Source organism: Leptinotarsa decemlineata, unplaced genomic scaffold (assembly GCF_025532065.1).
Source record: "Leptinotarsa decemlineata unplaced genomic scaffold, Ldec_3_MD MMD2_tig00026282_RagTag_RagTag, whole genome shotgun sequence".
Taxonomy (NCBI): domain Eukaryota; kingdom Metazoa; phylum Arthropoda; class Insecta; order Coleoptera; family Chrysomelidae; genus Leptinotarsa; species Leptinotarsa decemlineata.
In genome coordinates, this window is record NW_027412668.1 from 15,814,565 (window position 1) to 15,840,423 (window position 25,859).

Sequence of the window (25,859 nt, forward strand, 5' to 3'; positions counted from 1 at the left end):
TGGATTCTCGCACGACAACCATACGTTTCACAATGATATTAGAACGAGAAAAGCTCGCATTGTAGTCTTTTGAGTTGTGTTCATCAAAGGAAAGTCCCTTTGAAGACGTTGGGGAAGAATTCGCAATTTATTATGCTCTGACTCGTATGAGTTGAATGAAATTCGAATGGCACGGTGAAAATTAATCGATTACGAATATAAACTCAATTTGATTTCAAATTCGAGATGAGAAACCACTGTGAAAAATGATAAATCTGAAAAAAAATCTGTTTTTAAATTATGTTTTTTCGTTAATCATCTATTGCCCCCATACGAACGACAACTGTCAGGAGTTGAGAAACTTGTGCGAGCTAAGGACTAACGAGGTCTTACCTTTTAACGTGTGATTCCTAACACGGTTGCAGAATCATCCCAGCTTCAGCCAGATAAATTCTCTCAAGAAAACTATCTGGTCGAGGCGGGAATCGAACCCACGGCCTTCCGATCGTGAGCCGGTCGCACTACCACCGCGGCTAAATCTACAACAATATTTTATTCATTTCTGAATACAATACACAAATAGACCAAATCATTATTCTATTCTACTTCAGAAAACATTTTTTTCAAGGACAAAACACAACCACTACAGGAAAACCCTCAAGGTGCTCTAAGAGTGGTGCCTGTGCGAAAATAGAGATTCACATTGGATTTGAATCGGTGAAGATTCTCTGTATCTGTAGAGTAGGGAGGGTGAGTGTAAGCCCACAGCACTTAGACCACATGTGACCCATTGTACATCCTCCCAAAAAGTAAACCTCCTAGGTCATCGTCCATCCTGTCCTTTTCAGGAAAATGGACAGGTCACTGGGAGACATCTCCTTTATATCGGCAGGTGTAGGCCAAGACTCGCCGAACACACACTCTCTCATTGACGATAACTCCGGACACTCGCATAGGACATGCCTGACAGTCTCATCTTCCTGTTCACACATCCTACAAAGAAGTGTCTCCACTAGCCCCATATTATGGAGGTGTTTCTTTAGTTGACAATGGCCAGTCAGAAATCCTATTGTTGAGCGTATATTTTTCCTGGTCATTTGGCAAGATCGCATCCTTTGATTCCATCCCGTCTCTTTAGAGATTGAGCATGTGTGTAACATTTGGCTAGTTCCGCATTTGTCGAAGTCATCAGGCTGTAGGTGCCACTGGATCCTAAAATTCTTAGTCCAGCCGCTTCCTTGGCTGACGAGTCGGCAATGCGATTACCTTCACTCCTGTCGTGACCTTTTACCCACTCCAGGATAATGTTATTATCTACCAAGCATCAGTGGTTGCCTGCAGCAGAGATGGCGCAGTAAGAGCTTCTCACCATAGGTTCAGTCTCAATTGACCCATTCCTACTTCGAGGTTCACAGCAGCCGTGCGCAATCGTAACATGGCCATTAACGCAACCTCCTAAACGTACATATCTAGAGCGGTCAGACCCAATCGCTGGAGATTAAATCCATTTGGAAAAACGTTCTCAGGAAGTTCATTTCACATAAACGCATTTCTGCAAATGAACGACTTCTTGAACAGTGAAGTTTGGGGTGTACTGAGTTGATCTTCGAAACGATGAGTAGCCACATTGCTTCGCGGATTTCCGATATGTACCGCTCTTGGTGGAATCAAATGTGCCAAGTCACTTGAACACTTCCCGTGAAAGTATCTATTAGAAGAGAGACAAATCTCTAACCTTTCCTCGATGATCCAGACTATGAAGGTTGCAGGTAATGTTCGCGTCTCCAATCAGGCTCTTTTCTGGATGGAGTCCAGCAGCTTCAATGTATGCTTAGAGGCGGAGCTCCATGCATGAGAACAATACTCCAAATAAGGTCTGATCTGAGGTTTATAAAGCATCAAAAGTTGTTGAGGTGTGTTCAGTTTTCTGGTTTGGAACAGTGTTCCAAGATTTTAAAAAGCGGCTTCTGCAATTCCAGCGACATGATTGTGCCAAAACATATTGGTGTCCATTTTAACATCAACAAACTCATTGAAGCAGAAAGTGGAATTGTTTTACCTGACATTATTATCTCCGGTTCGGAAACATTTATCTTTTTTGGAGAAAACCGATGCCTGTTTTTTGTGGCATTGAACTGAACCTGGTTGTTTTACCCCAATTAGAAATTACTTCTAAATCCTCATTAATATATGCAACGTCCTGCTGCCGGTGAAGATGTGTATCCGCCACCGATATCCTGGAATCCACATGGAGTGACAAAACAAGTGTGCTGTCGTCAGCAAAGCAATATATTGGATTTTTGTTTTTCTCCAATAAGTCATTGATATACAATAGAAAGAGGGTTGGAGACAATGTAGATCCCTGGGTGAGACCCCTGTATTGGAACATTCACCATGTTCATCAGGTTTAGCAATGTGTGACTTCTTTATGTTCTCGAAATTGAAGGACGCATTAAAAAGAACTATAAACATACTATCAAAAATTACTCAAAAAATTATTTCGAAAGTGAAAATTTTGAGTGGAAGTGTAGCATACTTCAATATACTCAATATATCCGATATGTTATTTTCGACACCACCGATCTATCGCGGATCGTAACTGCACTGACTGGTGTTGGCTCATAAATGCGTTTTGTTTGGGCCCTGGTTTTCGACCAGTTGCCTTGCAATAAAAGCTGCAGTGAAAGACAGAAGCCAAATCTTCTCGGCGATGACTCTCGAAGCTTGGCTTTGTAACTGACCACCTCGTTCATATTCAAGGCTAGAGTTCTCTGTCGATCCCATAGATGTCTCTGTGAGGGGAAATGTCATCGCTCTCATTTACTTAGGCTTGTTCTTTAAGGACAGTTGAGTCCAGCAATGCATTTGTGATTCAGCCTAGCACCTAAACTGACCGCCATAGGGAGCCTTCTTATTTTGTATTTGGGGATTGAGTTCTGTGTGGATTTCATAGAGGGCATCTTCGTGAAAGGATAATGGATAAATGAAACTGGGCATCAACTAGCACTGATATCTCATTTTCGTAAATTGTTCAAATTTATACTTCCCTCATAAATTCATTCAATTACAGACTACCGCTAACACCAGTTTATTTTTCTAAAAATACTGAGTTTTTCAAATTTTTAAAAGATGTATATTGATTGACTTCCATGATTGTTGGCATTAATTATAGGCATCCCTTAGTGTTTATTCAACACCGTGATGGCCATAATGAGGTGAGATATAAAATTTCAAATTTATTTGGGACGGTTGATGACTGAACATGTCAATGATCTGTTGACGATTGAATTGACAAAACTTCTAGGAAAATCTGAAACATTCGCATTTCTCAATATTGAATTAACATTGTAGATGAAAAATTGTAATAAAATCGGTTCAATCAGGAAATGGTTGTCATTTCAAATGACGTTCCATTTTTTCAAACGATTTTGGTGGTACATCAGTAAAGTTGCCGCCGAATCTTTTTTCCGATTCATTGAAAAAATAATGGGTGATTCGCGATCTTTTACTGCTAGAAAAGTGGTAAAGAGAAGGTGTTTATTTTTTAATATTACTTAAATATATTCCAGAACTAATCGGATTCTCTTAAATTTCGAAACGTCATTCAAGTGATCTCTCAATGTTTCCGATTTTCCCATGCAGGACCTCTTTATTTGAGATAGCTCTACGCAACGAGAACTAACTTCTCAACTGTACTCTGTCCATCTAAGCAACGAAGTTTGAAAAAAAATCTGTTTTTCCGTTAATTAGCTGTCGCCCCCATACGAACGACAACTATCAGATGTTGAGAAATTTGTGCGAGCTAAGGACTAACGAGGTCTTACTTTTTAACGTGTGATCATCAACACGGTTGTGGAATCATCCCAGCTTCAACCAGATAAATTCTCTCGAGAAAAATATCTGGTCAAGGCAGGAATCGAACCCACGGTCTTCCGATCGTGAGTCGGGCGCACTACCACCGCGACCAATTCCTCCAAGTGCTCCAAAACATTATGATGCATAGTAAACGTGATCTCCGAGACAAGGCTGCTTGTACAGAGTCGCACTAAGGAACGACCGACTTTTTTCAATAATATGCGGCAGGGTATAGGAAATTTTTTAGGTGGAGTATACTGACACAAATCAGGAGTTTCTTCAGCCGTACATTACTTTAGGTGGAGTGTAGTGACACAAATCAGGAGTTTCTTCAGTCGTATCAGTACTTGACATTTAAAAAATTTCAAACTACAATACAGTATATGTACAAATCACAGGCGTTAAAATGTAACTGACCACTCCGACACTAACAATGAATTCCGCCAGCCGATTGCAGTTAAATCTGATTGCCAGCGTAAAACTTGTTTATTTCACCCTATAAATGCAAATGTGCGAGGTGATCATGCTTTGATCACGTATACATCTTAGTTTGGTTTGTTTTGTTTGTTAAATGGATGTAGTTTAGTTCGTTCATAGTTTAGTCAAGAACTGGAACAATCAGACCGAAAACAAACTAGCAGCCACACATAGATGGCTGCAATTGTCACTTTTTCAACTTGTCGACGGCCTATCAGAATCAAATCAGTGATGGAAATATCATAAGTGGTTCTTTTTCGATTCAGCTCGCTGAAAACGGATCTTTCCCGAGACAGATCTATTTCAGGACAAGTGAAGACTTGGTATACAGGGTGTTTCAAATTCGATCCTCACCATTGTGATCTCGGAAACTATGAGAGATACGAAGATGGTTAAATTAGGGCAAAGTTGCACATTTACCTGAATAATAATATGCAGTTGAGAAAGTTCTGAAATTCCGAGTATATCCAGAGATATCCGAAAACAGAAATTTCGGAAAATGGCTTTATTTTTCGAAGGATTTGAAAATCAATGGCACCTCCACATTGCCACGCCACTTTTTTCTTGCTACCTAATGGTGTTTTCAAATTTGCTATCCGACGTTTCGTCTTCCGGCCACCATCATCAACTTTATTTTTTCTTATGGGCGCTATATTGGATTCTTTTTGTTTTGGATAGAACCAGATTTTACCTTATTAATATTTTTCGAAAAATTGGAGATATTGAAAAAAAAATTCTTATCATAATATGCTTTGACTTTGAAGTTTCTAAATTTGACTTTCAATTTGTTACACTCAATGACATTTTGTTATTGTATAAGTCATTGAATTTTTGTGGAAAAATGGCTTTCACGAATGAAGATAAAAGAGATATGACACAAATACAAATACAATAGAAACAATGTAAGGATATCGGAAATGTAGGTATTTAAACTTGTATCCCGAAAGGCGACAACCCCATCGAGCTATGTTTAAGTTATTGGATTAAAATTTTACCGAGTTTGGTTCGTTTGAAAAGCCAATGAAAAAATACGGAGACAGAATCAACAATCAAAATTCGATAAATGAGGTCTGTATGAGGTAAATTAGACATTGTGTCTTTTTCAATGAAAATAGAACTTTGAACAAATAACAATAATTACCTAAAATATAAAGATAAAAGTAAATCACAGAAAATGCCCAGAAAGCTGGCCTTGTTGATGATAACACAACTGTACCTTTCTTTGAATTTTATTCACTGCACGATTAATTTTCCTCCTCTTCAATCTTCCGAAATCTCTTACAATGCTGTGTTGAAGGTCCTCAATATTTTGATATTCTTTTTGATAAACTTTTGATAAACTCTATGCTTCATTGTACTCAATAAGAATGTATCCATAATACTTGAGTCTGGAGACCTTGCTGGTCACCTCATCGGCCCATCATTCCCTATCCATTTATTATCAAACCTTTCAGTCGGCTAATTAGATACTCGTCTGTTACGTCTGGTAGTGTGCGGTGAAGCACCATCATGTCGAAACAAGATGTTGTTATAGTTAGTCAAAGGTAGATCATCCAAATAGTTTTCGAAGTCGACATTGAAAACTGGTGATAGGTTTCTCCATTCTTTCAAATAAATGAGGACCCAAAATTCTATCTTTGTAAATTCCTGCCCACACGTTAATAGTAAATCGCACTTAAGGTCGAATTTCTTGGAACTGCCTGGGGTTGTTTATGCTCCAAATTTATTCGTTATTTCGGTTGAATATCCCACAATTCGTAATAGTGCTTTCATCTGTCCAAATTACATTTTCCAGGAAAACAGGAAAATCAGGTCTTCTTATCAGCTTATAACAAAATCCTAATCGCCTTTCGGGATCACCTGCATGCCATTTTTGAGATATGTGGATTTTGTAACATTCCAAACCTCTTTTTTTGAGCACTTGTATGACAAATATTCATTTCGGAGAAAATTTGACGTGTAGATTTTCCCGGGCTCATGTGAATCTGCAAATTATTAATTTTTATTGAAATATGGCTAACTTACCTCATACATACCTCATTTATCAAATTTTCTTTAGTTTCCTAGTCCATTCTGTCTACGTATTTTTTCCTCGGCTTTTCAAATGAACCAAACTCGGTGAGATTTTGATCCAATAACTTGGTTGTCGTGTTTCGGGATACAAGTTTGAATACATTGCCGACATCCTAACACTGTTTATATTGTATTTGTGATAAATTTGTATCATATCTTTTTTTTCTTCATTCGTGAAAGTAATTTTTTTCCAAAAATTCAATGACTTGTATGATAACAAAATGTCATTGACTGTAACAAATTGAAAGTCAAATTTAGAAACATCAAAGTTAAAGCCTATTATGATAAGAATTGATATTTTACAATAACTCCAATTAAAAAAAAATGATAATTATGATACATCATCGTAAAGGTAAAATCTGGTTCTATTAAAAACAGAAAGAATTCAATATAGCGCCCATAAGAAAAAATAAAGTTGATGACGGTGGCCAAAAAAAAAGAAAAACCATTTTCCGAAATTTCGTTTTTCCGGATATCTTCGGATATACTCGGAATTTCTGAACTTTCTCCACGGCATATTGTTATATAGTCAGGTAAATGCGCAACTTTTTCAACCATCTTCGTATCTCTCATAATTTTTGAGATCTCAATGGTGAGGATCGAATTTGAAACACCCTGTAAACTTCGTTCAAAATCTAGCCAGATTAAGATGGATCAGACAATAAATTAACAACCTCATGCAGATGGCTATCTTTGCTAAACTAAAAAGCTTTTAATGAAGTATCACAGTGACAGAAATATAAGAAAATGAAAAAATATAACCTGAACTTTTCAGGACAGAGTGACATTTTTTCTTGTTCCACAGAACTTCATTTCCTGCTCTTGGTATATTTTCTTTAATTACACATCACGGCTGCTTTGTTATATAGTATGTTTGTTCCTAAATAATATATGGAATATTTTTATTAGGAATAACATTTTTACTTTCTGAAATTTATGTAATTCATTGAATATCATTCAAAGCTTTATCTTGATTCATTCATAGACCACTAGTTTTCAAAATGCTCACTCTACACAATGAATTAATTAATATTGTTAAACATGAGTAATGTACGAGAAGTTAACAAAATGCATAGGTCGTGACCTGTACATTTCATTTGTCGTGTGCTCAAAATTGTAATTGGATTCAAATTGCATTTGCAGAAATGGTCTCAGATAGTTCATTCCACATTGACGTTATTCTTCAAATGAAAGTTTACAAAAAGTTCAGTTCGAGGTGTATTGAATTGAACATCGACACTATGGAGAGCTATAGAATGCCGTAAGATTCTTAGAGAAAGCTAGTATCTGAATCTAGATCTGCATTAGGAAATTTCTTGTTGTAAGCGGAAATGTGCATTAGAGTTGAATGTTGTAGTTACCAAAATAATATATCGGATTTCTGGTCTTTTCCAATACACTGACACTATGTGTCTCTCGATCAAATTATTTAAAGATGAATGGCATATGAATATTCATATTGTTAAATGATGTAAAAATTTGTCATGGATTTCACGTAATTGCTCCATGTAACAAATCATATAATTATTTTCATCGCCATCATTACGAATAGTATTGAAAATAAAGGCACAAATGACTATTTCAATGTCGGAAGATTTTCAGGGAGATTAACTGGCAAACAAATTGAAAAAGGTTGTCGATTTTTTCTTTATTTTTTGACGGAGATTAACAGCAGAAGTTACAGTTAAAATTATTTTCTTCGAAAACTATCCTGCGGTACTAACGGTAATGCAACGATGAATGTTTTCATAAGCGCTGATACAACTAACATTTTGTAAAAGACCAAATTTCATTTCACTATTCGTCCAATAATTTATGGAAATTAATGCAGTTTCACTCTCCATAATATTCTTCATCTTCTTCTTTAATTTCGTTAAGCTTCTCTTTCTCCTTCTTATAACTTTTGAAGAGTTCAGGTGGTAAGAAATATGGAACGCTGTCATCTCTGTATACATCGTCCTGATATACCACTTCAGATGATTTTTTGATCTTTGTCTCTGTCCACTTTCTCCCAATGAGATCCTGGAATAAAGCCAGTTCAGCTTCGTAAACTTCTTCAGTAAACGTATCCTTGTTTACCATTCCATCCTCAGTCGAAATAGGATATTTATTGTACTCACAAATTCCCAGTGTTGCCATACCCTTCTTGTACTGCTCCAAATCAACGAATCCAGTTCCCATTCTATCCATCAGGCAGAACAGTTGTGAGATATGCTTTTTGTCATACAGCAACGGGGGTTCCCCCATGCCAGATCTATACAATAGACATTTATTCAACAACTCCAGTATGAAGTCTATTGGGTTTTCAGGACATTTCGCCAGTAGATGAGCTATGATGAACTGAAAAAAATCAAATATTCTGTGAACACGTAAATACTTCTGGGCGTTTCTCATAGGGGCCGATTTACTATACACGAAATCATCCTTATCTGGTTTTTCCTCGACTTTCGCGTCTAACGTTTCTTCTTCTTCTTCAAAAGTTTGCAGGCCCATTAAATACTCGAGATGCATCCTTTGTTCTGAGACATTTGTGGTGAGCGTACTCGCGGTCTCTGTAGATCGTTTGGTGGCTTCCTGAGATTTTTCGGAAGAAGACCGAGAAGTGTATGACAGCGAAGACTGTCGTTGGGCTTCGGCAAGTAGCCTCTCTTCGTCCAGTTGCTTCTGTTGTTGTCTGTATAACTCTATCAATCTGAAATAATGATCATTTAGAGTATTGCGCATCGTTCATGTTCATGTCCAAGTTCCAAACGGAAGCAAGAAAAGACTTGAAGAGTAGAATTTGGAACAATAGGAAATGATGCTAACTTGGTTATCTCTCGATAATGCAAAACGCGCGTCGTTATGAATTTGAAAATAACGAAGATACAATCACTGGATGTTACCATATGAGATAATATGGTAACATCCAATAGTGATTTTTTATTATCCAACCAGGAACAAAGCAATCTGCTGATATAAACGTTAATCTAAGCACAATCAGGGATTCCCCTGTAAAATTTTGTCATGTAAATGTGCAAGGTTTTTTAAATAATCATTCCCTAGTTGAGTTGTTTGTGAAAACGTACGATATTGATGTTTTGTGTGTGTCTGAACACTGGATGCAAGAAAATTGTGGAATAAACGATGTTCATTTTGGTAACTATAAAATAGCTTCAATTTTTTCTAGAAAAAGCCATATTCATGGGGGTACTTTGATACTCTCAAAAACCGATAATAGTTTCTCTGAACTTGGTCATATTAGATTACTTTCAATTGAATGTGTAATTGAATTAGCCTCTATCATCTATACAGTAAATGATTGCAAAATTGCTATTGTATCTGTGTATAGACCACCAAATGGCAATGTAAATACATTTGTAAATAGGTTAACTGAAGCACTCAATGTAGCCACTGACCGTTCTAATTTAGTAATTGTCTGTGGAGATTTCAACATAAATTACCAGAAATATGATATGAATACTAAGCTTATATTAGATATTTTTAATTCACATCAACTCAGTAATAATTATTTAGGTCCCACCAGAGTATTCACCAATAGAAACGCTCATAGGAGTTCAACCTGTATTGATTATATGGCGACCAGTCTTCCGCAATCTAGTTATGAATGTAAACTAGTTCAACCTAATATAGCCGATCATCTAGCTCATGTATTGGTATACCAGCACAGGAATATTACTGAAAAACCTAATAATACCTCTCCAGTCTTGAGACGTCAGACTCGAAATGAAAATATTGAGGAGTTCCGAACAAAGCTTCTAAGTGAAGACTGGACTCTAATTTACCTCATGACGTTAAATGATGCTTTCAACTATTTCATCAATACAATTCTATGGTATTTTGATATATCATGCCCAAAAAAGAGAGCATGCGGCAAAAAGAACTATAAATGTTGGATATCTCCGGAAATCATTGAGGAAGGAAAGAACTTGAGGAATCTATTTTGGCTTCTGTCCAATTGTCATGAAGCTGATCCAACATTTCTCGAAAGCTATAAAACAAAATTGATAGAGCATAAACAGAAAATAAACATGGCAAAAAAAGAGTTCTATAGTAAAAAAATAGGTGAGTCCGAAAACAAAATAAAAGAAACGTGGAACATTATAAACAATGAACTCGGGAGAAATAAAAATGGGTTGAAACTAACGATCTCTCTCCAACAAGATAATGAACATATAATGGAGCCTGTTGCAGTATCTGAATTATTTGCTAATAATTTTTCAATGGGAGCAGAAAATGCGGCATTCCACCACTTTGGACAAAATTTATCCCTTCCCTGTACTACCCCTAAATTGGTTGGTACCATATTACCTTTTTCATCCAACCCTCTAACGGAATACGAGGTACTAAGCGCTCTGTCTGAAATGAAAAATAAAAAATCTGCAGGCTATGATGAACTCTCTATAATCACTCTCAAGAAAATCATTCCAACAATTATTAAACCATTAACTTACCTTATGAACCAATCTCTAATACAAGGTATTTTTCCAAATGTTTTAAAAAGAGCGGTAATTATTCCCGTACATAAAAAAGGAAGCCGCAAAGAAATTGAAAATTACAGACAAATTTCTTTACTCCCCTCTATATCAAAACTTTTTGAAAAAGTAGTTTCGGTAAGAATAATGGACCATTTGGAAAATGAAAATCTTTTATGCGATTCCCAACATGGCTTTAGACGAAAAAAATCGGTTGAAACAGCATCTTATCATCTAATGAATTACATATACACTGAGATCGAAAACAAAAAATATGTCCTCTCTTTATTCTTCGATTTATCGAAGGCTTTCGATACAGTGTGCCCGGAGTTTCTACTACCTAAACTATCCAATTTAGGTCTCCCAACTAATATAATTAATTGGATACAATCTTACATGTCCGAAAGAAATATGAAGGTACTTTGCAATGGGTCGTTCTCTGAGACCAAAAAGATAACACTCGGTGTGCCCCAGGGCTCGGTTGTAGGCCCCCTACTGTTTCTCCTATATACAAACGACCTACCTCAATATATAGAAGATGGACACATTACGATGTTTGCGGATGACACTACCATAACTTTAACGGGACAAAACGTTGAGCAACTTATTTGTAAATCTGAAAGTATTGTTGACCAGTTCAGTGCTTGGTGCCAAAGAAACAAACTTATCCTTAATACCTCCAAATCAGTATCGATGAAGTTTCACTTTAGGACTGATACTCTAAATGCTCCTGTTACATATGATATTGAAAACGTACAGGTGACGAAATTTCTTGGTACCTATTTAGATTCTAATCTAAACTGGGAAAAACAAGTAGACAATACATGTTCTAAAATAAATAAAGCATACTATGCAATAAAGCAACTGAAATCAACATTAAGGGAATCAGCGTTACTCAGCATTTATTATGCTATGGTATACTCCCATATCAATTTTAATATTATGATCTGGGGGAGGGCAAATGATTTTATGAGAGTTTTTGTTGCCCAAAAACGAATTATAAGACTTATATTCAATATGAACTACAGGGACAGTTGCCGTGCTATCTTTATTGAGAAAAAAATGTTAACAGCGCCTTGCATCTTTATCTTGAAATGCATAATGTTTGCTAGGGAAAACCCTAATCTCTTCACAGAGAACGCCACTGTCCATAACTACAATACCAGAAATGGACATCTATTGCAAATCCCTCAACATCGTATGTCATTTTTCAAAAAATCTCCACAGTACAATGCTATCACCTGCTTCAATAAGATACCAGATAAATTTAAAAAGGTCAAGAGTAACCTAAAATTTCACAACAATATTAAAAACCTTCTAATACAGAAATGCTATTATAGCTATCAGGACTTCTTGAACGACGATTTCCCAAACAACTCAAATACATTTTAATTTAAAGTTTTGTCTGGCATTCCTAGTCTAACATTGTTATCATGTATATATTTTTGCTTATTTTGTGTGTGCCTTATCACTGCGATGTAAGTTCAATGAATGTACTACCCATTTGATTATTTGACTTAGGGTCCTCATAATGTCATATTTTAAATATATACCCTGACTTACCACATATACCAAGTGTATCGCGTTTTGGTCAATAAATATTATCTTATCTTATCTTATTATCTTAATAAGAATCGCCGGTAAAAATTTTACTAATTTGCACGAATCATCCATAAAGGTACGGTTTCCTAGGACTGTCGGTTGCGGAGGACGGAACCGATAGCGGACCGGAAACCGAGTGTCGGTCGACGAATTCGGTCGCGGAGGTGGAGTCCTAGCGTTGCAGTTTTAAATATTTCCGCAGCAGTTCGTTGACGTTTTGTGGCCATGGAGGACACATTAAAAAGAAAAATGTGTATCCTACTCCTGCTTGAAGAAGAAGCAGAAGAAGAATATTGCGCCCTTCATTTACTTAAGTATCGCAAAAGACGAAAAGTAGACGAAATGTTTTTAAAAAGAAAACAAGAAGGCGCATTCAAAGTGTTAATCGAACCACGGTTATCTGACGACGATAACAAATTTAGAGAATATTTTAGAGTTAATAAGGAACTTTTCGCAACAGTTCTGTCTTACATAGAACGTGATATTGCAAGGAATCCATATAACAGGCAGCATTTTCCTATATCACCTAAGGAGAAACTTTGCATTACATTAAGGTAAGCATTATAAGTTATCAGATTTTGGAAATTCAATCACCTAGTTAAAAAAACACGATACAGAAAATTATTAAATTTATTGAAAACTATAAAACAATAAAAAAAGTTCAGTTTTTATTTAAGTATTAAATATAATTTGAAATATTTTTAACAGAACCAAAGGAAACGTATATTTTCTAATAGAATGCGTTTTTACTGATTCTATGACAAAAAGTTTATGTTATCTGGGAAATCTGAATCGACACAAGTACTGGAATCATGAGAAGGTGGTTGAGATGAATGGCTGTAAGTATAAGATATGTCTGTATATGTTGGTGAATTTAAGTTAGAAATAGTGGGCGGCTCTGGAGAAAGGTTGCTTGTATTTGAATGTATTGGAGAAAATTGTGATGCGAACAAGGGAATCGATGACTGATATCGTAAATTCCGATTTTGCTGCTCCGTTATATTCAAAATCTCAAGACGACTCACGATATTCATAACCTCAGCTTTGGCCTTTGCTTGTAGTGCTGGAGTAAATTTATTTACGGTGAAAGCCATACTCTGAAAAAACGTAGAAAGAGCAGGATCCAATAACGAATTATTGTGCAGAATAGAAGGTTTGCATAATTCTTTTATAAGAGCTTCTCTTCCCTCGCGATTTTTTCCACATTCCTCCTCAAAATGATTTTCTCTGCTTGAACGGATTTTCTTTTTCGCGCTTGTTATTTTTTCCTCTCTCATACTGTCACTCTTCTGACACGTTTGCTTTATATTTTGTACATTGCCTGAACTTGTTTCGGTAGCCTTTAGCGGTGGCATTTGTTCTTCAGAACGTACTGGTTCTTCCGGCTCTAAGGGAAGAGCCATTGTTAACTCCGGAACACTTTCGGATTCTTGGTTATCATCTTGTGTACATTCAACAACGCTACTGCAACTTCTAAAATAAAAATTATTAGGTTAACTCAGATTATTGTAATTGTACATTGAACTTACTCTCTTTGTACTATGGATGTATCTTCAAGAAAAATCAAATGTTTGAACTTTTGGAAAAAATCATTTTCGAGTCTTTCCGACCCAGTAGTTAGATTTTTCATCGCTTCGTTTCGCTTTTTCTTATAGTAATCTCTAATATTTTTCCATCTTGCTCTACAGTCAGCTTCTGAAACAATATATTTAACATTTTCTTATTTGTTTCTCTATTTATCTATTTATTATTTCCAGATATATGGCCACGGGAGAATCCTTCCGATCTTTGGCATTTCAGTTTCGAATTCATCATAGCTGGGTTAGCAAAATAGTAAAAGAGGTACTAGAGAGTATAAAACATCGTATGCTCAGTATCTATATACCAAAACCCACGAAGGAAAGTATGCAAAGAAATGCAGAGGATTACTACACCATGTGGAACTTTCCGAACTGCTGTGGGGCAATTGACGGAAAGCATATCAGAATTCGATGTCCTGATAATGCTGGTTCCTTATTTTTCAACTATAAAACTTTTCACTCGATTATACTTTTAGCTATTATTGATGCGAACTATCGTTTTGTTGCTATAGACGTAGGTTCCTATGGAAGAGAAGGAGATGCAGGAGTGTTCGCAAAATCAGCTATGGGAAAGCAAATCACTCATGGAAATTTTAATTTGCCAGCACCAATTGCTTTACCTGGTACGGAAATGGTACAACCATTTATCATTTTAGGAGACGAAGCTTTTACCTTAACGACAACATTAATGAAGCCATATCCCCAGGAACAAGCCAAAAATGACAAATCAAAATCTGTCTACAATTACCGCCACTGCAGGGCAAGGAGGACCTCTGAAAATGGCTTTGGAATACTTTGCCAATACTTCAGAGTCTTCTATACTTATATTGCAGTAAAGCCAGATACTGCTACTAACCTCGTAATATCAGCATGTATCTTACACAATATGTTAAGGAATTATAAAATTCCATGCCCGGGAGATTTGGATACATTTGATAATAGACTACCCACAAAAAATATGGTTTCATTGACTCCGTCGAATGCCAAAAGATACACATTTCAAGCTTTTAATGTAAGAGATAAATTCAAAGAATTCTTCAATAGTGAACAGGGGTCAGTACCCTGGCAAGATAAAATTGTCGACAGGCTAATATGATATTGTATTTCTATGTATAATATTTCACTATAATTTTATAATTTTTAAGCTTCCATTGTAATTAATTTAAACTTACCTGACCGTCCCAAACTATTTGCAATAGTTTTCCATATGTTATTTTTCAAGGTTTGGTCTTTGTAAACCTTAAGTTTACAATTATACAATGCTGGATATTGTTTAACTAAATTTATTAAAGTTTCTTCTTCAACACATGACAATTTTTGACTGCTCATTTTTATTAAAATTCCGTTCCGCTCTCGGTTGAAATCAAGCATCCACTGAATAGAACCGACGACCGAAACCGACAAAAGTCACCGAAAATTATCTGCGGAGACGGACCGACTCTAGGAATCCGCCTTCATTTAAAAACGCACAACTGATTCCAGCGGACATCGATGGCGGTCGGTTTCGGCCGACCGACAGTCCTAGGAAACCGTACCTTAAGGGGTTTGCCGCGCACTGGATCAAGACGGAACGTTAGCTGCGCATTTTATTAGGAGGCCGCAGGCTTTGGTTCAGTACAGTTTTTTCTTATCTTTGTGGAAACTATAACGGTATATCAAGTGGAGAAGAACATATTTTGATTCTTACATTGGTGACCGGAGAAGAAGAAAAGGTATGAAGTCGAAGAGGGACCAGACTTTGGATTCACAAAATCAATAGAGAGATATCGGAACTTGGGGAGTTTCACACCCTATTTCTGGACTTGATCGATAGTCATTGCAAGTTCTTTTACTATTTTCGGATAACTCACAAAAATTTGGGGAACTTCCAAATTTTAAAATATTCTGGAACACTGTACATATATTTCGCAGTTGAAAAGTCATAAAGGCGTTTTCAAAAGCGGGCAAACTCTTTATGTTCCCAATACATTTGGCAACCTGTTGAAAATTCGGAAGGTCATAACTCAAAGATATATACCGTATTTGTTGAAAGGTTCAGATGACACTGAGAGTTCAAAAATTGAAATTATCTGCAACTAGTTCGACTTGATATGTTGACAAGAGAACGTAGGGGAGACCTAGGAGAGTTGTGACAATTTTTACTGTAAGGGACATATCTCGCTCAAGAATTATTCCACAGTTGAGACTTATATGAATTAATGTAGCACCATTCCTTTCCTTTCCAGAACAATCATCAAAAATAATTAGAATACTATGGTTTCTGAGAAAATCAACAAAAACAAACACTACTTCCCCTGTCACAACTCTCCTATCACCGAGGTAAGTTGTGACAGGTACCGAGGTAAGTTGTGACAGCTTTGTATTTTGACTATTTGATTATGAAAAAAAATCCATTATACATATTATAAACAAATGAAATATGTTTTTTTTGCAAAAAAGTGCTTTATTCATCTTTCAGTATATTAGGTACCAACAAAAACAACTTAACGTCCCCATAACAAGTAATTATATCTTCCAAGTAACAATGGCATCGCTTTGAGATCAATCACTATTATAATCAGTCAAAAATCCTAATCTAATCTGATAGACAATTGTGGCAAACGTATTGCAGCTCGTCTCCAGTACAATCCACATGTGCCAGTCTCCGCATTCTAGACACTGGATCCACTGCTCATTTGATCTGCTGTTTACATATGCTTCAAGTCAAACCAAGCAAAAACAATAATTTTTTGCCTCTTCTTCGTCATCACCTGTTCTGTCCTTCTTGTTAGTCTTCTTGGTTTTTTAGGTTTCTTCTTTTCTTCGCTTGAGAGACGCTTTTTCACATTCTTCAACTTCCTATTAGCTTCAACAGCAGCTATTTCGTCCTCAATAGGTGTGTCAGTAGGTAGAGCAGATTTGATATTGCGTCTGTTTGCTTGGCTGTTTTTCTTGGCGGAGCTTTTGGCAATGGCCTAACTGATTCGAGAACACGTTAGTAACAGTGGCAAGAGGACTATGGGCTGTAGTCGTGGATGTCGTAGGTTCAATGGCATTATTGTTTAGAACTGTGGTACGGTCTGTAGACGTGGAGGCAAGAGGTTCATTGGCATTATTGTTCACAACTGATGAATTTCTAGATGGCATGGTCTGATCTATATGTATACTTGGAATAATGACTCTTGCTTGATCATTATCAACGGTGCCGGTTCCCCAGAAAACAAATGGAACCGGATGAGGCTTGTGAAAAATTGGTTGAACATTTTCTTCTAGCTCTAGGCCAATACATTCCTTATTATATGTACCTAGAGCCGCGGTGGTGTGCGCTGAACTAATTCAATTAGATGTCGGCTTTTGAATCAGCTGTAGTGTTGAACTGACCTGTTTTTCTCCGCGTCGCGCAATTACCTTATCAGGCTTTTGGACGGTAGTTATTCCGGTCTCATCAACATTCCAAATATCTCTTGCATTGAGTTTATGTTTGCTCAAGACGCCAGTGTAGTTTAAATAAAGCCACATTTGTTTTATCTGTCTAATTCAACCACACGACAGATTGTTAATAAAAAATACATATGCAATGCTGATGAGTTTGATTACCTAGTGCTATATACACACATCGGAAAAGTCTAGGGATATTTTTAAAAATGGCAATAATTTTTTTTAGATCGCTTTAGGGAAAAGAAAGTTGACGGGTGATTACTAAACGAATGTAACTTACAACAATATTCATTAAATGGTCAAAAATACTGAGTGCGCATAAAAACAAAACTAAAAAAAATATGGCTCTTCTTTGGCACCCCGAAAAAAAATCATAATACAAAAAAAATTGGAATCAGTACAAAGTATGGCCTCCACGCTGGTTTATTACGGCCCTACATCTATCGTGCATCGACAAAATGAGATTGTCAATGTCTTGTTGAGGTACATTTGCCCATTCAGCGATTAAATGCTCTCTCAATTGAAACTTTGTGTGAATGTTCCCCATATGCGGAGTAATTCTTCGTTGAAGCATGTCCCACACATGCTCGATGGGATTCAGGTCCGGTGATTGTGCTGACCATGGCAATACATCAACTCCTTCGTTGGTGAGCCAGTCAGTCACTAGACGCGCGATATGTGGACGAGCATTATCGTGCATTAGGTGGAAGTTTTCACCAACAGCACCAGCAAACGGACGGATGATAGGTTGAAGAATGGTGTCGAGGTACTGTCGAGCTGTGAGGGAACGATTTGGAAAAACGAGATCGGTTCTGCCGCCGATCATGATTCCGCCCCATAGCATTACTGTACCACCTCTATATGTGTGGATTTTCTGGACGTGTCTCAAACGTTCATTATTTCCAGGTCGTCTCCACAGTCTTACTCGACGAGAATCTGGATTCGTCTGTAAACAAAACTGTGGCCCAATTATTTGCATCCCAGTTCTGATGTTCTTGACACCACTCTAATCTTCTACCGCCATTGCCTCTCGACAAAGGTGGATATTTAAGTGGCCTTCTGTTGTGGAGATCTGCTTCATGCAGTCGATTTCTGACAGTATCACGACAAATGGTTACCTGGTGCGTCTGCTGCAACACGTTAACCAACTCAGGTGCTGTGATTGTCGGTTGTCTTCTTGCGGTTAAGACCAAAAATCGGTCTTGAACTACAGTGGTAGCGCTTCCTCGACCTGGATGTTGTTCGGCTGGACTGCCAGTTTCACGGAAACGCCGCCACAATCGACTGATAACACTTTGGGAGACCCCCAACCGAAGAGCTACATCATCTTGTCGCATGCCACCTTGAAGAAGCCCTACAGCTCTATTCATCTCAGCCAATGGTAAATGATGGCGTTCCATGTTAAAACACAATATTTCCAGTTTAATTGCTGAGCAAGAACTGCATAGAATGTACAAACTCGACACTTTCAGATTATTCATTTCAACCGAAAACCTACAGTTAGTAAAAAAATTGATAAAAGATTAGTTACAGTTTTTGCAGGCTTTGTTCAACCCATAGAAATCTACAGGGTGGTCGAGTGTACCAATTTAATCGAAATTAAACGACCTCATGCATTTATTTTTATGATATTAAGTATGTTATAAAAATATCCCTAGACTTTTCCGATGTGTGTATTTCTATAAAACCCATTATGTACTGCTTATTATGTTCGAAAAGGTTATATAACCGTACAAAAGTTTAACGTAACTTCATCACTGTCACCAAGTACGATCTTTTACTAATCATGGTTACTTTGAGCACAACCAATTTAACGGTTGTGATTTACCAATCACGATTAGATTGAAGTTTCTATTATCCTCTCAACACATCCGAAAGATATATTGAACTGAATACTACATACATAGACGTATATTCTGTCAAATAATATTTGTTTTTAGGACGGTATTTCACGAAAAGATGTTTTACTTTCATTTCTCGAACTCTTCATCTCAATAGTTCATTGTATAAAATGTTCATTAATATGGAAAAACATATTTCAACTCACCTTTTTCTTTCATTCTCCTGAAGAGCATCTTGCAGAGAGCTCAGATTTCTGATACCAAATCCCGTAACGAGAAAAGAACTATCGACATTTTTTTCCAATAACTCATCATTACTATCGAGTGTGACTACTGTTGGGAAAAGTGGCTTTTCCGCTAACGTTTGCTTCTTGTATTCCGATAAGGTAGGTTTGACTTCTGGATATTTGCTCAAAAATGAATATTTCACTTCTGACTCATCTGTTATTTCTTCTTCTGCCGATTTTGAACTTGTGGATTGTTTAGAGGGAGTTTTTGTTACTTTGGAACGTTGACTGTTTCTTCTACTGGATCCCTTCGAACCATTATATTCTGACATCCTTACTATTTGTCAGATGCCTTCATCTGTCAATTGGGAATGTCAGATGCCATCATCTGACAACTGGGATTACATCCTGTTGAACACAAAGATGGAAATCCCACTGATGAGCCTCGACAACAAAAAAATCGTTCATATTCCAACAAATGGCACCAGCATTGTTTATTCGAATAACTTCAGTTTCACGGAAAAGTGAAATAAAGAAAAAAAATTATATTTTCTTCTCGGATGACTCGTAACTGCAATTTCCAGTAGGGTGGATGAAAAATAATCACCATTCCTCTGAAGTAATTTTGGCTTGATATATAAGCGATACTACCATTTTCATTAGTTAAGAATTAAAAATAATAATAATAATAATATTTATTTGCCATTCAATTTGAAATACCCAATAATCTTAGTTAACGACAAATAAATATATTTCCCACAGAAGGATAAACCTGTGCGTGGGCTATATCATTTTATTATACACCAAATTATAATGTGAAATATAAAAAATTAAGTTTCTCTCGGTATGAACAAAAAAGTACTAGAAAAATTGTATACAGATATTACATTGAAATCATATATAGTCAATATAAATAGAAACATTTAGCATGAACAAAAAAAGCACTAGAAAAATTATATACAGATATCACATCAAAATTACATATAGTTGATATAAATAAAACATTTAGGTTATACCTATAATGAAACAATCGCAATAGGTAAACTACATCGAACATCACTCACACATCAATCAAACAAATACCCTATTTTTTTGAATGAAAAAAAAAACAAACAAACCATGGAGAAGTTGACCTACAGATTACATAACTCTAATCACATACATCTTCTACAGACATTTATACATTGTAGTAATATGTATATTCAAAACTAAGCTTTAAGCTTAGTTTTGAATAAATTAATGCCAAAGATAGTTTTGATATGTGCTGGAATAAGATTATACAGCCGAGGAGCTAAGTAAGTATAACACTTTTGTAAAGTATTTTTCTCTGATTTTGGTACATAGGTTGAATTCATTTTGTGGCGAGTTGCATAATGGTGTTCAATTTTTCTAAGTTCATGTTTATTTTTGTGTTGCCTTATAACAGTTTTGAAGATTAAAGTTGCCTTATGTCTAAAGTCAATGTTTCCTTATATAGCGCTTCTGTGGGGTAGGTTCTTTTTTATTTGTGATTATTTTCAGTTAATTTTTCAATTTGTTCTAAGATTTTTATATGAATTACTTGCTGCTCCCCAGGCAACTATTCCATAGGAGAGGTGAGTTTCAATCAAGGTATAGTATAGCATGAGCATTTGAGCTATATCTAGGTAGGATGTCATGTATTTCAATCTATATGTAACACTACGTAATTTTTTCACCAAATAGTCAATGTCAAGATACTTTATTTTATTTACTGAAGAAATAGTGAGACTCACATTATCATATTTTATAAGTAGTGAGTAGTGTGTATAAGTAGTAGTTATAATTCAATTGTCTAACAAAATATAATAGATAGATAGATTTTATTGATCCTTCTTGCTACATAATGTATAGATGGGATAGTTAAGTAATGAACTTGCATACAGATAAACATACAGAGGTATAAACAAACATACAAATACAAATGATTTTGTCCAGGCATCATATAAAATCCTATGTGATAATATCAATAATATATGTATATAAGTCCAGATGAGATGTAGTTGAAATACATTATATAATTAAAAAAAATATGAATCACCAGCTTGCTTAAAAACAATAAACAAGGAGAGGTAACAAGGACATTTTAAAATAAAGTTGTCAGAAGAAATAGGATCGCTCATTAATTACTTCAAGTGTAAATTCGTCTACTGTGTAAAATCCCTTTTCTGATAAACATTTCTATTTTTTTCAAGGTATGAGGAGACAGAATCTTCATATCATTTAGCAGTAGATTGTACATTCAAATTCCGGCAAATTTAGAAGATTTTTCATGTTTTGCCTGATGATGTTTTCGTGTTATGATAATATATTTTCTTCTTATATTTATAGTAATGCATCTCTGTTTTTGTTTGGAGAAGTTTTTTATTTTCATGTACATATGTTAATGTTTTAAAAATGTACAGACTTGCAACTGCCAATATTTTACTTTGTTGGAGTATATCTCTACATGAAGTTCTGAAGTCTAAATTAAATATCAATTCCAGCAGTGCTTTTTGTTTTATAAAAATTATGTCTGATTCAGTAGCTAGTTCCCAGACCGAAATGTTATGATACATATCGAGTGAAATTTGGCATAATAAACTGATATAAGTGAATTTGTATCTAACTTGCACTTAAGAGACTTTATCAGGTAGTATGATTGATTCAATTTCTTGCATATGTGATCTATATGTTCTTGCCATGTGTGCCATTTGAAACCTTTGAAAAAACAAATAAAAATGAAAATTGAAAAGAATAGCTGAAAACAACAATTATATTAAGCAAAAAACACTGAAAAAAGAAATTACAATAAAATAAAAATCAAGAAAAAAATTTAAAATTGAACAATTAAACCGTAATTAAAATCAAAATTGAAAGATTTCAAGCGAAGTTACTTACGATGTTTGGATTGTTAGTATCCACAATTGTCTTCGGGTCATCACTCGAGGACGATTGTCGATAGGTAGAAATAGCGGTCAGGTTTTTCTTTCATAATGGGCTTGATTCATGATTTTTAGTTTATAGTTCATTTGATAGAAAATTTTAAATTGAAAAACAGTGCACTTTCTTTCATCTCTCTGAGTACCGTAAATTTTCCCGTAATTAATTATTAAAAATCGAATGTGGTAGGGTGGTGACGTCACGCCCCTATTCCCGTTTCTTTTTCGATTGACCAAAAGGAACAATAGAAATAATCAACATTTCCAAATTGTAAAATTTACGAAGTCTATAATTATCAATTTAATTATGGAGGTGTATATGAACCCGTTAACGTTTCAATTAATGAAAAATTCTACACATGGAATAAAATGTACACGAAAAATCATGTTTGCAAATAAATTCTATATCTAAAATCAGTACAAAAAGTCGATAGATCACAAAATATTCACCTTTACTATTATTTTATGCATTATTCAATAATATACAGTTATGAAAAATATAGCAAACTGGATTAAAGAATCATTTCAAATATTCAATTCATTCTACAATCCTCAATCTGTACAACTGCAATTTATCATAAAAAAAAAGATTCCTACATACATACCTCTTTCTAATATAGCTACTAAATTCAAGCGTTATAGGCTCGCTTGGGTAATCTGTTGAATCTTCCAAAACTTGAGAGGAAGATTGAATAAGGTCAAGTAAAGACATAATTGATTGTACTCGAACTGATCCAACAAAAGCTTCTGAGGTAATAATACCATTAATCATATGATAAAATTCAAATAACTCTGTTTCATACTTTCATTAACAGGATTAACAAATACTTACTTAATTGTGTTTTATTCATTTTCTACGATATTTCACTTTTACGGAGTGAGGATTCCTCAGATAACAACAAGGAATACAGTTAGGGCTAAGAAAAATACCCATGCATCATCAGTAAAATACACGATGAAACAGATATAGCATCCTTTTCTTCTATGGAGGACAAAAAGATACCTCTTGATTGAAAGGTTAGCTTGTTCTGAGCAGTAACCACGTCAGCTCGTTATTATTACTTCGTCGCTTGCACAAATTCATGACACATGTGAATTCTTTCGTTGTATCAACTGTATGATATTATAAATTATCGAGAGCGAATCAACAACATAATAAATCGTGATCCTATGCTCATCTCGCAAATTATTCGTAATCACGATGGCGGAATTGTTTCATAGCAACGTTTCATTAAAGAGGAGGAGTTTGAATTCCACCTGCTCCAACCCTCGATGCTGATTGCGAACCTAAATCACAGTACAGTAAACCCTCGTCAAAATATGAAACACACCAAAGTCAACAACTTCATTATTTCAACTCAGCATACATACAAAATCAGACCTTGGTTTGATATGTGCATTGAATGTACTTATTGGTGACCAACCAGGAGTGATTAATGACTGTCGTTAATAGAGTTTGTGGCAACTTCCTCGTTCTATGGCTCGTGGGAAACGAAGTTGAATGGTAGAAATCAGTTGAGTGGAAAACTGAAATGAAAGTTCAACACGAATGACATAGGAAAAGGGTATGTCCCTTATGTAATATCTGAATAGTTTTTTTTAAATGGTGTAGCAGAATATGTTTTACAGTTGTGGAATTGGCCGCGGCGGTAGTGCGCCCGACTCACGATCGGAAGACCATGGGTTCGATTCCTGCCTCGACCAGATATTTTTCTTGAGAGAATTTATCTGGTTGAAGCTGGGATGATTTTGCAACCGTGTTAGGAATCACACGTTTAAAGATAAGACCTCGTTAGTCCTTAGCTCGCACAAGTTTCTCAACTTCTGAGAGTTGTCGTTCGTGTGGGGGCGACAGCTGATTAACGGAAAAACAGATTTTAAACAGATTTTTTTTAACAGATAGCAAGCTGAGGGAGTTTGTAGTGAAATTGCATGCATTCCACTACTTGGGTTTATGAAAATATAATAACTACACCTAGCTTGAATGACTTTTTGTTTAATGTGTATAGGGAGTACCTAAGTGAACACTTCCTTAATAACCAACCATATTATTTTCCTTCCAATAATGTCAATATTTCAATAAGAGCGTTCCTTCACATAGATAATCAAGTTTTAAAGAAGACGGTCCAGATGCCTATAAAAATTGTTAATACTCCTGTTGTATTCAAGTTACTCGTAGTCAAGTAGGTATATTAGCAAGTGTTCATCATGCTGAACATAGCCAACAGATTTAAAATATATGTAATACCCAAATATACATTTTTCATCAAATGTCTACCCCCAAAAAAAGCACTGTTCCCAAACATCAGAAATGCAACACTTTTCTCTACGTGAGACTCACCAGCCAAGTTGTCATCCTCAGGATGAGCCGTTTCCTTAAATTTTCCCAGTTGGAATGGCAAGCTCCTGATTTGCGGAGGCATGGACGCACTATCAACGCTGGTGTTCCCCAGGGATCCATATCGTCTTCAACCTTGTTTTCACTGTATATCAACGACTTATTGAAAAAAATCACTTTGCTGACGACAGAACACTAACATTTGGATTCCAGGACATTGGCTGCGGATGCACATCTTCATCGGCAGCAGGAGGTTGAATATATTAATCGGGATCTAGAAGTGAATTGGGGTGAAATTAACCAAGTTCAATTCAATGAAACAAGAACACAGGCATCGGTTTCCTCCAAAAAAATTAATGTTTTTGAACCAGATATGTTCAAACCAGATATCCAGATATGTCCGAACCAGATGTCAGGTCAGACAATTCCGCTTTCTGCTTCCATAAGTTTGTTGGGGGTTAAAATGGACACCGATATGTCTTGGCACAATCATGTCGCTGGAATTGACTGCTTCTCAATAGCTTGGAACATTGTTCCAAACCAGAAAACTGTACACACCTCAGCAACTATTCATGCTTTATAAAGCTCAGATCAAATCTTCTTTGGAGTATTGTTCTCATGTATGGAGCTCCGCTCAAACATACCCTGAAACTGCTGGATTCCATTCAGAAAAGAGCTATTATCCTTATGGAAAACTCGAACGTCACTTGCAACCTTGATAGTCTGGAATATCAAAGAAAGGTTGGAAATGTGTCTCTCTTCTATATATACTTTCAGAGGAAGTGTTCAAGTGACTTGGCACATTTGATTTCACCAAAAATGGTACATATCAGAAATACGCGACGGACTGTGGTTGCTCAGGTTTAAGTTAGTACACCTCAAGCTTCTCTGTTTAACACCTCTTTCATTTAGAAAACGGTGTTTATGTGGAATAAACTTCCTGAGAAGGTTTTTCTGAATGGATTTGATATCCAGCGATTCAAATCTAATGTGAATCACTACTTTCGCACTGCTCTAAAAGCGCCTTAAGGATTTTTCTGTAGTGCTTGTGTTTTG

At 35.9% G+C, this 25,859-nt stretch overlaps 3 protein-coding genes across 7 annotated transcripts in view; 1 reads left to right on the top strand and 2 right to left on the bottom strand.

The window, feature by feature from the left end:
- LOC111504603 (voltage-dependent T-type calcium channel subunit alpha-1G) overlaps nt 1–25,859 on the top strand; it is a 639,024-nt gene that overhangs the window by 59,469 nt on the left and 553,696 nt on the right. The window lies entirely within an intron of this gene.
- On the bottom strand, nt 8,018–19,898 carry LOC111508972 (uncharacterized). Of its 2 annotated transcripts, XM_023164630.2 has the most exons (3): nt 19,506–19,898; nt 8,464–9,076; nt 8,018–8,406 (listed from the first exon to the last, which is right to left on the bottom strand). In XM_023164630.2, the coding sequence occupies exons 1-3, from the start codon at nt 19,856–19,858 to the stop codon at nt 8,218–8,220; spliced, it is 1,155 nt and encodes a 384-aa protein (XP_023020398.1). In that variant the 5' UTR covers nt 19,859–19,898; the 3' UTR covers nt 8,018–8,217. The 2 variants fall into 2 exon arrangements, with proteins under 2 accessions (XP_023020398.1, XP_023020396.1); XM_023164628.2 differs by having other exon boundaries at nt 8,018–9,076; nt 19,506–19,897.
- Nucleotides 13,020–15,412, bottom strand: LOC141484691 (uncharacterized). The gene is made up of 3 exons (XM_074179897.1): nt 15,214–15,412; nt 13,991–14,156; nt 13,020–13,934 (listed from the first exon to the last, which is right to left on the bottom strand). The coding sequence occupies exons 1-3, from the start codon at nt 15,410–15,412 to the stop codon at nt 13,217–13,219; spliced, it is 1,083 nt and encodes a 360-aa protein (XP_074035998.1). The 3' UTR covers nt 13,020–13,216.